This window comes from Calliopsis andreniformis, chromosome 6 (genome assembly GCF_051401765.1).
Source record: "Calliopsis andreniformis isolate RMS-2024a chromosome 6, iyCalAndr_principal, whole genome shotgun sequence".
Classification (NCBI taxonomy): Eukaryota; Metazoa; Arthropoda; class Insecta; order Hymenoptera; family Andrenidae; genus Calliopsis; species Calliopsis andreniformis.
The window spans coordinates 11,137,807-11,155,861 of record NC_135067.1 but is presented as its reverse complement, the minus strand read 5'-3'; the positions used below and the strand labels follow the sequence as shown (position 1 = coordinate 11,155,861).

Sequence of the window (18,055 nt, the reverse complement as noted above, 5' to 3'; positions counted from 1 at the left end):
CCCTTCTCTTTTCATTTTTAACACAATCCTTCCATAGTAGCAGTTCTTCATTTCGAATGCATGATCATTCCGGCTATGCTTAAAAACTTTTTTAAACATTTTTCTCTGTTCGAGGCGTCGTTTGCTCAGAGTAAAAACAGTCTATTAAAATTTCAGAAATTAGCAATCTTGAGCTCATTATGTTTCCCAAGTTATCTTTTTCGAAAGGGTGATTAACGATTTCCCCGAAAATCAATTTTCACGCTGTTCTCTCGTATGACTTTGAAAAATGAAATTCCAATTATTAGCGAGTTCTGATATCGAGAGGTTTTCAATACACCCTTCGTTTCAATGAAGCTCTGAAAAACTTTGTTCAAATCGTTTCAAAGTTTTACGTTTCAATTATAGGGCACTCCCTTTGTAATTTTAATTGACTTCTGATTTGAAATTTGAAACTAATTAACCGCAAAATATTGTAGCTAAAAAATTTCTGATTCACACTACTCTTAGATTCAAAGTTTACTTTGGTGTTTTAATTATTTTTTATTTTTACTGAAGAGTGTACAGTTTACCGTTTATTTCGTTTTCTCGACATTTCCATTTCTGATCATCAGCTAATTGTATTTCTATCGATTGATGTTGTATCGTGGTCACTGATACTGAATTCTGTCAGCTGGACAGTTCAATTTGTCTTCGTCGACAGGCCAGAGACCGGATATTAGAATTCTAGAACACACTTTTGGGACTAACGAGGCGAGAACAAGCACATTGTTGCGCCAACAGCAGGTGTTTGCTAACTTGCACTTCGCTTGTTACTCTAGAAAGTTTTTGACAAACTTCAGCCGAAGAAGTAAACTCTTTTTCTTTTTGATAATAGGAAAAATGTACTGATATAATTTCCTGCCTATTTGACCAGCTATTATATTAATAATTCAAATTTCGTGCTACTTTTGATTGAAACTAGATATTTTAATATTACTAGATATTTAATAAACTAGATATTTTTAATTTGTACATATCTGAATAGTTTAAAAAGTGACATTAGAAACTCTGATTACTTTTTGTCCCATATTGTATTTTATGTTACATACAACAGGAACTGCAGTATTTGGAAAGTTAAATTTCGACCAACTATAACTTTTAACTCGTAACTCTGAAAGTAAAACTGTGATATTCCAGGTTGAATAAAATTTTTTTATTTTGTTCTGGCTTCAAAGCACTATTCAAAGTTTCATTAAAAGAAGACATATTTTTAAATTAATTATTGAAATGATAGAAACGTAGAGAGGTTTCTTTGAGTACTAACTTTTTCGACCAGTTTTACTTTTCTTTATGCAAGAAGGACAATCTTCTGCTTCCTGAGATAACGAAATGATTGAATTCCTATGGGAGAAATTCAGTCCTTTACTACCCATTCAGATGATAAGCGTTTGCATAGATATGATATCGCTATATGAATCTTCAAAGAGAAATTGTCCCATATATACATATAGCTACTGACAATCCCTTGCAAACTCTATTTCTCTAAAATTGAATAATCTCCATACTACTTTCAGATTTTGTATCGTTTTGGACTGATAATAATTAAGGAAAGAAAATCCCCTTTTCCTCTGCTTTCGAAAAAGCAAATTAAAGGAAAAATACTCTTTTCATCTAATCTTCTCGGGCGAATTACACTTCTTCCATCAATTAACTCCTAATTGTTAACAGCATTACTTTCACGTGAAACAGGCAACCAAGTTAATATCGTAGAACCGTCTTTTTCACTCTAGAAGCTTAATTCGTCCCTTCTTTTTTCTCCCTGAACATGGATAAATGTACATCAGACCTCTCTAGGAAACTCTGCCAGCGTCAAACAGCCTCGAGCGCGGAATAAATTATCCGAAAACGTGAGGGGAGGTTCTGCGTTCATCCCCCATTCATCTCATCCCTCTCTGTGTCCCTTTAGATGTTCTTAGGGGACACGTAACTTGCATGGTACAGTTTTCTTTCGACTGATTAAACTTCTTCCTGTGACTTTCACTTAATAAGCTATGAATTTCCTGGTTAGCGTGCGGTAAGGAAGGGTAGCGAGATTGGAGAAAATTCAAGGGTCAGCGAGAGAATGGAATGTGATTTTTCTTTGTAACTTTGTTCGAAGTTTATGTCGAAAGGTACATATACATATACTTTTACGACGAAAGAATTTATTTCTTGTAAGTTTAAAATTAAATTTTTTACAGACATAGCAGTAAGCATGAAGTTTGGTAAACTGAAGTGCCTACATTAAAAAGTAGCAAAATTACAAAAGAGAACTAATTATAATGTGCAGGACCACTGATGAAGGATCTTTTCGCGAAAATTGAATAAGAAGAGTGTAGAGGTGTTTTTGTACGTGCTCTCGTGTTTCATAAAATTAGTTCTATAAATTTGTGAAGTACGTGTACAGTTGAGCCTTTGAGTACACCTGTCCCTTCTCATACATCTTCAAACTTGATTTTCTTGAAAGCAGAAGCTTCTTACGATAAACTTAATTCATCTCCAAGATGAAATTATGCTACTCTTATTACTATCTATTTTACCATTTTCAATTCAAAAAATTTACTCTTGTTTGTAGTAATTAATAAATATTTCATTAAATTCTGTGAAAATTTTGTACAAATTTTTCCAAGAAATTAATTTACAAATATTCTTTCATTATCTTCAGTTCTTCAGGAGTAATCATAATATATTTTTGATACACAAATTTTGTATCATTTTTCTTTAATTTTTTCGACGAACTTTAGGATAAAAAGGAATTATTCTAATTCAAAATAAAAAACTGTTCAATGTAGAGTGAAACTATTTACTCAAGAAAAAAAATCCATTCAGTGTATGTATTACTTAAGACTGAGCAGTCTCCATTAAATGAAATCTTGTATTTATTTAATTTATCTACTTTATCTCATTCAATTTGAAAAATGATTGAGACTCATTCAACTTTAAGCACAGTGTAAACAACGAGACCCCCCAGGGAAGGAAGGTGTAAGCATGTCGTCATTAGGATTCACTACGGTAGGAGATCAGACGCCCCATAGCGAGAAAGACAATATAGCTGACTATCCACGATCGATACGCAATTAACGTTCGAGGTCCGTGGAACAATAGAGCAGGGATAAATATTTGTCGTCATAAAGAATGGCGCACGCCACGTGAAAGAGGCCAACAGTGTTTTTATTTAGTACTGAGAGAATGGAGTCGAGGATATTCATTTTTCGGGATATACATTGCAACTGAACATGTTTTTCAGCTTTGAATTTTACGCGACCTATAGTCTTCTTCAGATTAGTCAAGTTACTTCAATTCGAGTGATTTGAATGCAAGTGATTTGAGGCAGCTTAATCAATATGAACGTATTACTTTACTGAACTTCAAATATTCGTTCTAGTTTCTATTTCATCGAGGTACAGATCAGTCAAGTTGAAATCGAGCGAGTTGAAATGCAAGTGATTTGGATCAATTTGCTCAACGTGAATGTGTTGTTTTCAGACATTCCACAGCGTTCAATCTATCTAGAGGAACATCATGGCAAAGTGTTTCTCTTCCGAGATCTTGAATAATTCCATCGTTTGGTTTGCAAACAGCTGGACTAGTCGGTTTATCCAAGAAGCTGAATGATTTAATTATCGGGTTGGAGTGATTTGCTTTCTACGGAGATTGATATGGTTCAGATGCTAGATATTCTGTGGACTTTAAGAGAGTTCATGGCAACGTAGACAGTGAAAGACTGCATTTGCGTGATTAGGAAGTTTGAAGACTTCCTTTTTGGATTATTTTAAAGTTTATGGTTTTCGAAATTTCTTAGTATAAATCTGTGCTGTTCTAAGTTATGTTCTAAGTTATATTTTCAGAAAATTTGAGTTTACACTTTAATTCAAATCGAAGAATTACAATTTGTATTTTTAATCAAAAGTTAATGGAACTGAAGCAGCTTTTCTCTTAAAACAACGAGAATAAAATTCATCATGGAGAATTGAGTTACTAAATTTCAAATGTCAATATCTCGAAAATAAAAATATGTGATTTATATCATTTAGCTCTACAACCACTAAATTATAAGCTGAAATCTGGGAAATCCATAAACTTACGAGCACGAATATTTTTCGACGAACATATCAATCATCCGATTTTTTCCTTCACGATGAAAAAAGCAGAAGAAAACTTGATAATTTTTTTGATCGATTTTATGAATATTTACGCGTGTCCATATTCAGACATTTTATGATTAAATTCGTCTTTAATAATTTAGACCCAGTTTTCGTTTACATCTATGTCAAATTCAGTACGAAAAAGAGGCCGAGTGATATCATTGTCTCTCATTTCTGTGTTTCCTGTATACTAGAAGCTTTGAGTTGTTCACTGTGTTCAACTTTTAAGACGCAAATATTTCACAATGGCATACCCTCTGACATTCACTCGATTGAACGTGATTCAGCGTAGAGTATAATACTGCCAAATATAATTGTACCCGCAGCTAGAACGGGGGCCGAGCATTGAATGAGATTTTCACTGATCGTTTCTCAGTAATCGTTTTGTACGGAAATCAATATGTACATTTTTGTGCAGAGAGCTGCATCGAGTGATCCAGTTGGAACACGTCTACGTGCATACTAGGGTTTGAACTGCATTCGATTTGTCCTTCCACCCACTTCTATTGATATTTCAATGCTGCTTCGACTCCACATTCCGTTCTTTACTATTGTACCTTCCTCCTCGTTTTTGTGCATTTTATTTACTTCGTTCTTCTACTAGTTCTTTTTGTGTCTCACTGTTCAGACTGCGATATTTGACAATTGGTGGATAAAACTTAAAGGGACAAGTACCTTCGAATTTTCAGTTATCAAAATTTAATTTTTTCGTGGTTCATTTAATTATTCGAATTTTTTTGTCAATTATATAATATTAAATATGAGTTTTCAATTACGTGACAGGGTTTTTTATTTTTCTATCGAGAAATTCTGTGATAATTACTTGTATGGCACAATTAAAGAAAAATGAAACGTATGTATATGTGTTGGTATAATTGAGAAGGTTAAAAATTTGGAAAAAGCGCCTGAGGCCTTGTAATTTAATGATCCAGAGCTTGCGATCGTTGGATTCATAAGCGTGTGTACAATCGTGGTCAAACATACTGTGATCAAACGTATCCCATCCGAATTTTGTAAAATTAATGATAAAAAGTATGAAGCCATGATGCATTTTCATTTTTTTAATGAATTTTTAGTGTCCACCATTGAATACCATGCATAAAAAGAAATTTATATTCTAGTGAAATATTTCAACATTCGAGAAATTTAGCCGAACATGCTTCTCGAAAAGAGGAATGAAAAAGAGAAATCCATTAGGAACAGTTTGAGTACTTAATTAAAACATCGTTAATCCATGTGCTTAACATTTTCTAAGCTACTTAGGAATTTTCAATTGTACTTTTAGTTCTGCTCCATTTTTCTGCCTATTATCGTGGCAACCGTGCTGTTGCTTGAACTAGTTTTGTTAGTTTATTATCACCATTATTATTCGTTCATGCTCTTGTAGCGTGTAATAACTCGACAATTATTTCCGGCTAAGTAATAATTATTTAGGGAATGTACACTGAAAATTTCAGGTAATTCGATTTCATTAACAGAACTTTCGAGGATAATTCTTCGAGTAATTTGACCATTCTATTTCCTTGATAGGTTTGTGTGGAAATGAAATATCTCACTTTTCAATTTACCTTGTCTTTGAAAGACAGCTGAAGGGAACTTACGATTACGTCTGCGACAGATCTATTTTAAGCTTATGTCACTATCAGAGTTACATTTAAATTAAATCACACATGCATTTAAAAAGTGCCGCAATTAAAAAAAGCTGTTTGATGAATGCTAATCTATTCACCGAGCAAATTTAATTAATTGCATTTGAAAATTCCATAACCTGTCCAAAAAGCTCTTCAAATATAAATTACAAATTTATTTAAATAATATCGATAAAATTATTTACTGCAAACAACGAGTAAATGAATATTTTTTGGATGAATTATTCACTCATAATTTTTTTGACTTGTTACTTTTAAAATGTATAAGCCAAATGCTTTTCTTCAATTTTTCTCTTAAAATACATTTCAATTCGAGTATTTCCTATTCAATTTAAATTTTTATTCCACATAAAATAATATGGAATATTTAAGAAAAGCAGTAGACTCAACACTACACTAAGATCACAATATATAACCATAGTTTCCTGATTGTATATCTGCTGGAACAATTGCTTCAAATATCTGAAAACAGCTTTTGTCTGCGTGAGATCTAAGTTAGTTCTAAATCAACTTCTAACAATTTCCTTAATCTCTGCCTTTCTTGTTATTAGAATTTCATTCAACTTAAATTCTGTTCCTCAAACTCTTCATTTTCTTGAAACTTTCTCTCTATTTTATCTTGAATACTTCCCCTTTGTTTGCACGCACAATACCTTTCCTTACAATACGTAAGGAAAGAGAAGCACCCCACCATAAAGTGAAGTCAAAATGTGCGAAGAAAATTTCCTGTCTCTGCATTCACAAGGAAAGATTACATCTACCTGAGATACTAGGTTAATATCAGCTGATCTTTATGTAGCAGCAAAAATTCCTTCTCTTCGAGAATATGAAAGACCAGCAACCAACGCAACGTAAAAATGAGTGGGTAACGTTCAAGAGTCCCACGTTCCCAGATTCACCTATCAGAAAATCCTTCGTTACGTACGTGGCATCAGAGATAAAAGATCGTTTCGAACACGCACAGAGTAGCTTCCGCTGGGAGCGCAGGCTACCTGTTGACTGAACTCACGGAATCAATACGTCCCCGCGTGGGTGGACAGAAAAATGCGGAAACATTCGAATGGACCTCCCTAGCCTTTGAATCCTACCACTGCCGCAATCGATGGCAGATATTCCATAATTTTTGTCACGTATTGCCTGTTTCGATATCAAATTGCTCCAACTGTTAGCGGTTTCGGATAGGTGCAACGTATATACGGTTTAGAGTGTAGAGGTTTACGCGTTTTGACTGTTATCCCGAAATTGTTTGATCTCTCTTCCGTTCTCTGTGCTGATTGGTATCAAGCTTGAACCATAAATTATTTGCGACATTGTTGGTTAAGAGGATTAGTTTGAGTTTCGTTATGGAAGTTGCGATGAAAATAAATTTCAAATTAATTTTGAAAGTAGATCTAGCGTGCATTGGTGGTTAAAAAATGAGTTTAAGGATTGCAAAATTAAATCTAAGTAGTCTAAGAGAGTGTTGAAAGTAAATTGACAAATGTATCTACTATAAATAAGCAAGGAATATTATGTTCCAAATGAATTGAATTCTTTTCCAGTTAATTCTCTAAACTTTCAAATTGTATTACTATTTACTCGAGACTATTCTCCTCATCATATTTGCACTTTGAATATAGAAGCAGAGAGTGAGGGTAACCTTCCTCGCTGCCTTAAGCGGCCATTCGATTTTATTGCGACTATAATACGAAAGCACACGATAAGTCTACTTTGCATCGCAATATTTTTTTAATATATCAAACTGTCATTAAATTCCATAATGTCGAGTACCAAGATATAGAAAAATATTCCACTCTTTTTTTCCACGTAGCAAACCGTAAAGTGGCACGCAAACGAGTTTCAACGAAAACTGAAACATTATTAAATACGCAAAGCTTGGGTCCGAGCTTTGAGACGGAAAGAAGCGTTAAAAAATACAGGCAGAAGTAACCTTTAATTATTTAGAGGGGTACAGAGCGAGGTTATTAATGTCACGAGGAATCTCGTTATCGAACGAAGGAGGAAAATTGCTCGAGATATTCCCGCGAACGCGCGTTCCACCCTTAAAGAACCATCTTTGCTTGGCTTCCTTTCTCAACAGAGGAAGAAGGCCTTGGCTGGCTCTGCTCGTGACCCTTTTTTTACACGAATGATTTTCTTAAAACGACGAAGAATCACGTCCTCGTTGATCGGAGAGAACACTTCCAAGCCTTTTTATCGATGATAGAGCCCTCGAGAATCGGGGTGACCATCTGGTCTCATATGTGAACGCGATCGCGATAAAATTGACACCGAATTCTAAGCTATTATTTTTTATCACTTTCAGTTTTTTATGGAAACAGTAACTGACTTTGACTTTTTATTCTACTATATGAAATATAATTTTCTACCTTCGCTTTGAATTACTTCTGATTTCGAGTAATTTTGATCTGTTAATATATTATTTGAGAATAGTACTAGCAGTAAAGTAGTTGCAGTTATAGATATTTCCAAAAAACCAAGAGCAAAATATTATAATAAAACTTACAGAAAATTTAGAAAACTGACAGACATATTAATTTTTACAATTTTTCTGATAAGTATCGAAGCAGTTTTTATTACTACTTTAATGAAAATAAATCCACGATAAGCAAAGGTTCACGCTATCCCAATATGGAATCTCGTGAACAGTTTAAATTTTGCAATGCAAACGTGAAAAAGAGCGACGTGGAATTACGACGTACCTAAGTATAAAGACATGAAAAATTAATTTCATGGATCTTAAACCGACGATGAGTAAAAGTTATCGCTGCCTTGCGGGATATTACGTTTGGGCCATAAAGCTTTCGAGTCAGCGAAAATGAAAAATATAATGCAATATTCCGTCGCAATTAAAGTATGTTAATTTGTCGCACTTTTTCTTTCTCTCCTAGTCTGTGGGAATAGAAGTGAGGGTAACTAATGAGGTGCCCGCCACGACAGCAGAGGAAGAACACGCGAAACATGCAGCACCGCCATGGACGACAATAGTGGTCCCCGATAGTCGGACCACCCCGCCAACCCCGACGAATCCGCATCCCCAATATTTGTCGCCGCATGTTTTCCAAGGGCGGAATTCCCTCTGCTCGGCAAACGGTAAATCTGAATTTTATTTCCTTATATCCATTAAATTATCATAAACGATACACAATCACCCATTTGTGTTTTCGAGAGATTGAATTTAGAGATTTATGTTAATAAAATGTCCTTTATTTCTTTTTACGAACAATATACTTTTGCGAAATGTTTGATATACCTTTTTTAAACTTATTTATTATATAAATATATTTCTTTTACGTAGGATAGTAATGAAAATTGTGATTTCACTTTTATGAGGAGCATATTCTTTTTTTGTTGTTGTATCTTATATAAGTTTGTGTTTGTCTTATTGTATTCTATTTAATTTTTCACAGAAACATTAGTTAGACGAAGAATAGAATTCTAGCTGATTTAATGACGAATTAACAGCGTAGGAAGTCTATTTCGAGCAGAAGCTCGCGTTAAATTCGTTTCGACAAATTTAAATGGACTGGATTCTAAGCCATAGCTGTTCACTATGAGACTGCTATATCCTGGAAATCATTGATTCGCTCTGTTTGAAGAAAGGATCGCGTCTGCTCGTTCAATCTCATTTCACCTTTATTAATTGCTATTTGATTCTTTCTTTCTCACTTGGCTTAAGTGCTCACTGCAAGAGAATTGAATTCCTTAATTTCCAATCGCGTCTGGGTTAGACACGGAGAAGATGGAAATTTATTCTTGCTATGAATAAATTTTCGTTATTTTTACTGCATTTTAAACAGAAACTTTGCTCGCACTCTTCAAACCTGAAGGTATATTTAATCGAAAAAATAATTGATAATTGATGAAAATATTCCCATGTCCAGAGTATAAAACTTTAGATAATTGAGTTTTACGAGAAACTTCATTCGAGAAAATAACTTTCTATATTCTCCACGTTAGCAATTTCCCAAACATTTTAGAACAGACCAGCGAAAGGAAACCAAACGTGTCAAACAAATATTTCCCAATTAACGCGGCAAATAAACCTTGTTCAGAGTTAATCAACGCGAGGGGTCTGAGCTTTTTAGCAATAACAGTACTCCGTGTTTAAACACCGTGCCATTCTGTTCTAACGAGCGAGTCAATAAATAAATGAATGCGTGAAATGGACAAAATACGTGGTTAAGCGTCTGTACTACATATGCATAATCCTCTGGGACGACGATCTTTCCAACTGGAAATTTATCATCATCGTTGATCCCAATTGGATCTTTGTAATTTGTTCTCTTGCATGGTCGATTCTCCTAGCGTCTCCTAATCTTCAGAAATGGCATGGGTTTGTTCAGATTCAGCAAAAACCTTTTGTCCTCTGAGTACAGATTACACATTGCGACGAAGGCGGCCAATGACACTTCGCATTGGGCCACGTTTAAGTCTTCCGAATAAGAGCACCTCAGCCCCAACAACCACCACTGATGGAGAGTGGCCAGCACTCGGGTAAGTAATGATCTTTTTCCTCTCTATTTCACTTGAGTTCCATGTCGAAAACAGACTAATCCAATCCTAATTGGATGCACTGGAACCAGGTAAGTTTGTATGGTTACTGTATCGTTTTGGGAAAAAGAATTTCTGTTTGTTCATTGCTCGAGCAATGGGTTGGGTGATTATTTTGCGAGCTTGAGTATTGAGGCATTATTATTATGGTCTTTGGAGGAATGTAATTATAACCCTTAGAAAAAGGGAAAGGGAACTGGTTTCGTGGTGTGTAAGAAGAAAATTCTTTGAAGTCTAAGAAGCTTTTACCTCGACTGAATTAATCCGTTTAAATTACCTACTTTGTATGAGTGGGTAGGATTTCAAAAGTGTCTGTTGAAAATAGTGGCAAAGGTACTGTTAATATTAGAAAAGAGCGCTTGTCAGTGTAGGTAGTTAAGATATCTGCGGGATATTATGCAGATATGTAATTTGTTAGTCAAGAAATGGCGAACTGGTTGTCGCATTCTTTTGACTGACTCATTGTCAAAAGATAAGGCTTATGAATGAATGAATGATGTGGAATAATTTTACATATTTGTTCTTGGATTTCGAGTGAAACTAGTACTAGTAGCTACAAATGTTTCTTTTATGAGGTATTTCCTAATGAAGTGTTCATTTAAATGAATGTTTATTTTAGCTCTTTTCTCTTTATTTGAATATTATTTTAAATGGAATAACAGAGGTCATGTTTTCTCTTTATCTACAAAGCGAATTTAAGTCTGGAAATATTAGTTGAAATGGTTGGTCAAATGTAAATTTGAAAGCGAATTTTATTTTAATATAATGAAAAGTACAACAAAAAATAGCAGTTTAAAGCTTTGTCTTTTTCTTTTTAAACGGAAACTTTTGGAAGCTTTTACATATAAATTGATTGATCACAAAGTTAATTGAAAAGATTGAATAGTTCTCGGATCACAAATAAGAGAAATATTGCAAAACAAACTTAGTATAACCTTAGAATTAACAATACCACGACTTTTTGATTAACAAGTTTATAATACTTAAATTAAGTTTTTTACAGTGTGAAATGAAAATTTGTTTGATGAAGCTACTTTACCGAACGATATTATTAATATATTTAATTTTGTAGTTAAACTATTTAAACGTATTTTCATTGACCAAAGTATAAAATCAAACTTTGTACAAGCTTTAAAATATAGCGTGAAATTTTATAAAAAGAGTACTGTGTATAAATTCATCTATCAAATTATAATGATGTTTTTAAATATTTTCGAAAAACTTTTTACTCTAGGAATGGTTGTTTAGTATCCTATCTTATAAAATTATGAAAGCTATTGTTTTATTTGTAATTTTATTTCCCATTTGCTCAATCAATATCCTCTTTTCATTTTAGAGGATCCTGCATTATCGGTAACTGTTTTACCTGCAGTCACAAACTCATCTGTACTTATCATGAGAAAAGTCTTACCACCCTATGGTATTTCTCCATGGATAAGGTGTAGAACAGACTGTTACCTTATGAGCTTTTATGTCTGAAATGCGACTATTTTACCGACCTAAAAATTCATGACTGATTCAACAACCCCTGATTATGAATTACTTCAAAAACAATTCAAAAGTGGTATTGATGAACAGAAAATGTAGTCTGACCTACTACAACAATGATTAAAAGTGACAATTATCAACGAAGAAAGTAGAAAAAGTAATATGATATGAATTATCCAGTGCAGAAGCAACAATACCTTTCAGCTATACTAGCCATTTTGTAGTTCTCTCGTATTATTGTTTGGTTTTGGGCACTTTTCTTATCGCAACTCTATGTTAAACAAAAATGGCTACTGCATATAAGATATTAAACAATTTCATGTATCAATAATTCAAAAAAAGAAATTTAATTAACTCAAGAATATTTATTTAAGCAATCGCGGTTAACATCGCAACACTAATATAAGGAAAAGCAATCACAATAATGTAACCATAATAATTTAAAATAAAAAGTCTAAATAATATAATTTTAATGTAAAATGACTTTATCTCAAAATATAACTATCTCAGAGCAATCAAAGCCAATACTTGGTTACAATATTCCTCACAACACTAATATAAAATATAAAACGCGATTATAATTTACTCGCAACACTAAAAGTAAATGTAATTCAAATCACGATTTGCCCAGTACCATTACCATCATCGTTGGGCCACAGGGATGGCCAAGTCAAACAACTACATACTACTAAAATACTACAGGCGAGCATAGTGACAAAGTAGTAAAAAGAATGACTCCCCATCCGAGGATGGCGAACCATTGATAGTTTCCCATTCTTGCAGGGACTCTTCGTCTTCTTTCTTCGGCGGTCCACCCGACTGAAACTTAAGTCTAAGTGCCCAAGATTCCCCGATAGATAAAGAACAAGTAAAAGTTCATTAAATCGGGTACAGCACTAGAACGTGACCAGCAATTGCGTGAAAGCTCAGAGCTTTCATAGAATTTCTGTTCGTGTGCAGGTGCTGAATCTCAGGCACAACGTTCGAACCTGTCCTTCCGTCCGCGGTTCAGCGACCCCAGTGCAATGTCGCTGAATTTGGAAAGTCAAAAGCGAAAACTGAGGTGATGGCATGCTCCTATCACATCAGCTTTGTTTTTAACTTTCCAAATGGATTAACTCCAGAGACAGATCATCACCCGAGGAAATGCCTACCCGAGTAAAGAAATTGTGATGACCTGACCTGGCCCTACCTACTTGTGTGTAACATTCACACCAGAAAGTAAACTACCTGCCTGCCTATCTCTATATTTAAAAAACTGCAAAACAGTCACACCAACACACCACACTCCACGGTTCTCATACATAACGCCCAGGTGCAAGAGCCTACACTAGGGAGGACGTCCCGGGACGCCTCCGACACCTGAGCTTGGCACACAAGCACACTCTACTGTACGTACCATTTTCCTGAAATCAGCTGACAAAGTCTAGTGACCATTAACTATGAGTGTACATTTAGAGAAATTATGCAATTCCTTTTTTATATGATATAGTGATTGACAATACACATCTTAGGTGTATTATTATTATTTTATGTATGCACATATTCTTTGAGATGTTTACTACATGACTAGTGTTAAAGGAATATGTACATTGTGATACTATTTTTGTAAAAACATCGACGTAATTCCACTGCCTAACCACACACACACACAAAGTGGAAAATACGTCGTGCATAATACACTAACCCAATGTCAGCTGCTATACATGTAATGTTATTGGTTTTATGCCTAAGTCATCGTGCCCCATTGTCTTCACTCACCCAAGAAGCACCTGGGCACGTGAATGAGTCGGAGACAATGAGTACGGAATTGGTACCTGAAAATCCTGAGCTAAAATGAGAGATTATAAAGAATCTAACGATCTAACATTGTCTTTCATTTTCAATTTAATGACTTGATTTATTAAACTTTTGTAAACTACAAAAATTACTCTACATTCTACTTTAAACATTAAGCAAAGGATTTCTTTGGAATATCTACTATTTATGAAAAAATAAAGATTCTATTTAATATTTCAATTAAAAATTGCTTTGAATCATGTTAAATTTAAATTAACTTCAGGTGATCTCGTCGTCAAAGTAAAATTTCTAAAGAAAAAATTGGGTAAAATTGCAGTTCATGCTCATTACTTGACAACGAAATATGCCTGTCGCGAAATGTCTTCTTGTACATAAAATAAAATGTATCTTTTCTCAAGTAATCGATATTTACTAAAAGACAATTGATCCTTTCAATTACTCAAAACCATAAGATAGTTTTCATATAATATAAAATTCTACTGCAACCCTACACATTTTTCTATTCCAGTTTTTGGAGTGAAGAAAAAAATTAGACTTTCCGAGTACATGACAATTATCTTTTACTTTATTTTAATCATTCTATAATTATTATTTTTCCCAATTGTGATTGCAGATACTTAATAAAATCCACATTATCACATTATTTTCAATATTGTAAGAAAATATTGTTTTCATTGAGAAACACGGCGTACGAGAAAACCCTAACCTGAGCTAATAAATATATACAGAAAAATATTTTACTACTCACGAGTATGAAACCATACTCGTGGTCACTATGCTCACAAAACAAAGAAGAATACAACCAGTCACCCGTGTCGCTTCGGACCTTTGCGTCCTACGACATGGTTGAGTGACTGGAGGAACCATAAACATGCGTTACCTTAACACCCACGGGATGAAGGCAGCTCGACGAATTGCCCAGGGGGTGTCTGCTGGGCCTGAAATCAAGGAAATAGGAAGAATTAGAAAATCATTGTTCAAATTCTCAACTACTAAACGCTGGATTTAAATTTTAAATCTTAAGCTTGATATTTTATTTAAAATATTAGTAAAATAAAATAATACTTACATTATTCTTCGCGTTCCGGCGCCCGAAATCGCCAACACTGGAACTTGCCTTCAGTGACACTAAACAGCAATAATCGCGATTTCTTGCGAATAAAAAAAAAAAATAAGAGACTATTAACACGACCAAAAATTAACTGACGAACAACACTGACTCTACTCGCGGTGTCAGAGCTTTGTACAGTTCTGAAAACACTTATAATACGATAAAAACACTGACTCTACTATTTAATATCGAACCATGTCCAAAAAAGTCTGTGAAAAAAGAAACATAAATTTAATTACTTAGCAGTAGTGCTAATCAAAAGTTATTAAATATCAAAAGGCGAGATATATTTACCCTAATACTATCAGAAGTACCACGAAGTGTTATCTCTCCAACATCCACCGAATAAGTGACGACCTTCCGTCCGTATCAGGTAGTTCGCGAAGTTGTCCTTGAGAGGGGGAACACTAGCCACCACTGTAAATACCATTGCTTTGAAAATTCCAAAGGCCACTAATCACTGACTGTCGAATGTTTACAAAACATGAGCTTCCAATAAAGTCAGACAGAAATAGAAGCAATAAAACCATTAAAACATCTCAAGAATAATGAAACAATTCTTTTATACTCTACTTTTAAGCAGTTTTTTAACGCATTCGTATTTTCGATATTTACGTACGTATCGCTTGAAAGTCAGACTTTAATATTTGGTGTAATTCAACAGTATATAGAAAGATAAATGTAAATGTATAGCGTTACGATACTTAAGTACCTTATACATATCCGAAACAGGCAATAGTCCAACAAATTCCGTAATAATACTAAAGAAAATAGTGAAAAACTTGCCTCTAGGCTGAGCTCTGCATTCTGGCGTCATTTTGTTCGAAGTAGACTGCGCGCGCAGGTTCGAGAATCGAAAGCAATAGTACGTACCAGAAATCCTCAGAGTGAGACTACGATCACCATTAATACCGACTGTACAAAGAAAAACGCGAAGAAGAAGTTACAGAATATGCGTTTTGTCATGTTAACACATATTTTATATTTAACTCGTGAAAAAATGCAACAACCGTTATTTGAATTTTAGCGCCATTTTCTTTAATATACTTCAAAATTTTCTAACAATCTGCCCGAAACAATGCAAAGAGTAGATAATGCAATTTAAAAAAATGGACGATACATAACCTACATTCTTTTATAATTAGACACAGCGTTCGAAATTCGTTAAGTCTAGATATTTATCAAAGTAAATGGAAGAGTGAATGAAATATGTTGCTAGGTACTTGAACAATTCAACAACGAAGACTAAAAGTTCTTCAAGATAGTATTTGTCACCAAAAATATTAAAATAAACGAAGATGAAGTAAATTTGTTGTTAAGTGCGAAGTAGTATATTGAAATTAAAGATACGTACCTTCAGAGATGGTCAGGAACTGCCAGAAATAAAAATGAACCTGTTTAACGAGAGGAGAGATACACGCGTCTAACCCTCAGGACGACCACGATGAGAATGGCGTCGCGCGCAATTTGAACACAATCATGGCTACCGAATTTGACAAAATGGCGGGAAGAGGTACGTACATAACCACAAAATAAACGCTCTAGTTTTCATTTGGAGATGTAATTTGTAATATATTATGATATAATTTACAAAGACAATTATTAAACACATTAAACGTTTAAGTGATATTATCAAAAGAGTTTCGTAATTTCGTCTTTCATTCGTCTCAATCGGTGCGCAGATTATTCACTTAAGAAGTATGTTAATGTCGATAATGCAGTTACGTCGATATAACAGCTAAGTCGGTAATACATGTCGGTAATTGTAAGTAGGAATAGTAAGATCGCAGATGATTATCACATTCGGGTATACAAAATAGACTGGACAAGCAATTCTTTTTCTTGTCTCACGCTTACCACTATGAGTGGTAAGAATGCAAATTGTAATACCGACGCGAAATTTTTTTTTCAAAAAATTATTTTTTCTGCGTTTATAATCAGACCGTTCTTTCGACAAATAAATTGATGTTACATATGAAAGTTGTCTAGCAATGCTGTATAATCGTCTCTGGGGATAGCTTTGGGAATGACATAGAAGTCAATAACTAAAGTCAAAAAAATTAAAAATTCGTACTCGGCTTTTAATCGAAGAAGAAAATTTATATAGACTCAATACTATTGTCTTATAACTATTGACAATTTGTAGCCATTTGCTCGGACAAAACCGACAGCTAGGGTTTCACCACAAGGAAGTTACTACGAGAGCAAATACACAGGGAAATAAATGAAATCAATATTCCACAGATCTCCCTTTAAAAACATATTACAAAAATTTTCTAAGAAGGAAGCACTGATATCCCTCGGCGGATGAGTAAAGAGTAAAGAGAAAGAGTAGATAAAGAGTGATAAAGAGTAAAGAGAAAACCATCGAAGAAACCCAAGAGTATCAAGAGAAATACACCAATAATTGGGGGAGCTTCCCCAAAAACTAACAAGAAATGATAAACCACTAACAAAAGAAACAAGTTACAACACTAAGCCTATCTTTAGGTCTAGTACAAAATACACAGCCATTAGCACGGACAGAGCCGCCCCAGGTCTCACCACGAGGAGGTTGCTGTGTGGGAGACCCACAGGGAGATAGATGGAAACAAAGTTCCATCGATCTCCCTTTACAAAAATCTTAAACTAGCAAGCCAAAGACATGAATGGAAGCCTAGTTCCATGCATGCCTTTAACTTGGACTTTAAAATAGGATATTGTCGAGTTATCATGAGGAAGGATTTGATTAAATTAGACTCTACCGCTAATGCAACCGTGAAATAGACGAGCGATGGTGTGAGCTCTACCACCTTGAAGGCCGGTAGGTCGGAGAGGCGCACGGCACTACATGATTCAGTCAATTGTCCATTGCTCCCTGCTGCCACATAGGAGCTACCGAAGTAGACCTAATTCCGACAGGCTGGTAAAGAGAATGTGCAAAAGGCGGAAACGTGTAGTTTCCACAGTCGAGTGTGTCTTTCCACACACCCTACTGTGTCCGTCGCGTCACTCCTAGTACAGACCCCCAAGAGGAGAACACACTCCACCGACCGACGATTCCACGGTTGGTCACATGCTTCTACCAAGAGAAGCAGAGGTGACTTCCTCACCAAAGATGAGGAACACATTTCAAGAAAAGAAGTTAAGAAATGACAACTCGACAATTGTACAGTGATTTTACGCTAGAAAGGCAAAGACATGGATGGAAGCCAAGTTCCATTCACGCCTTTGCCTTGGATCTTAAAGTAGAGAAGTGCCAAGTAATCATAGAGTGGAGATTGGGAATATTTAGAGTCTACCGCGTAAGGCAACCATGAAATAGACAA

The 18,055-nt window shown here is 34.7% G+C and overlaps 1 protein-coding gene across 1 annotated transcript in view; it reads left to right on the top strand.

Moving 5' to 3' along the window:
• The window catches only part of Dnc (phosphodiesterase dunce), a 420,060-nt gene that overhangs the window by 13,039 nt on the left and 388,966 nt on the right, over positions 1-18,055 (top strand). Inside the window, exons 2-3 of the mRNA XM_076380416.1 lie at positions 8,686-8,887; positions 10,174-10,291. Coding sequence (XP_076236531.1) covers positions 8,686-8,887; positions 10,174-10,291 — 320 coding nt within the window. The remainder of the gene's footprint in view (positions 1-8,685; positions 8,888-10,173; positions 10,292-18,055) is intronic.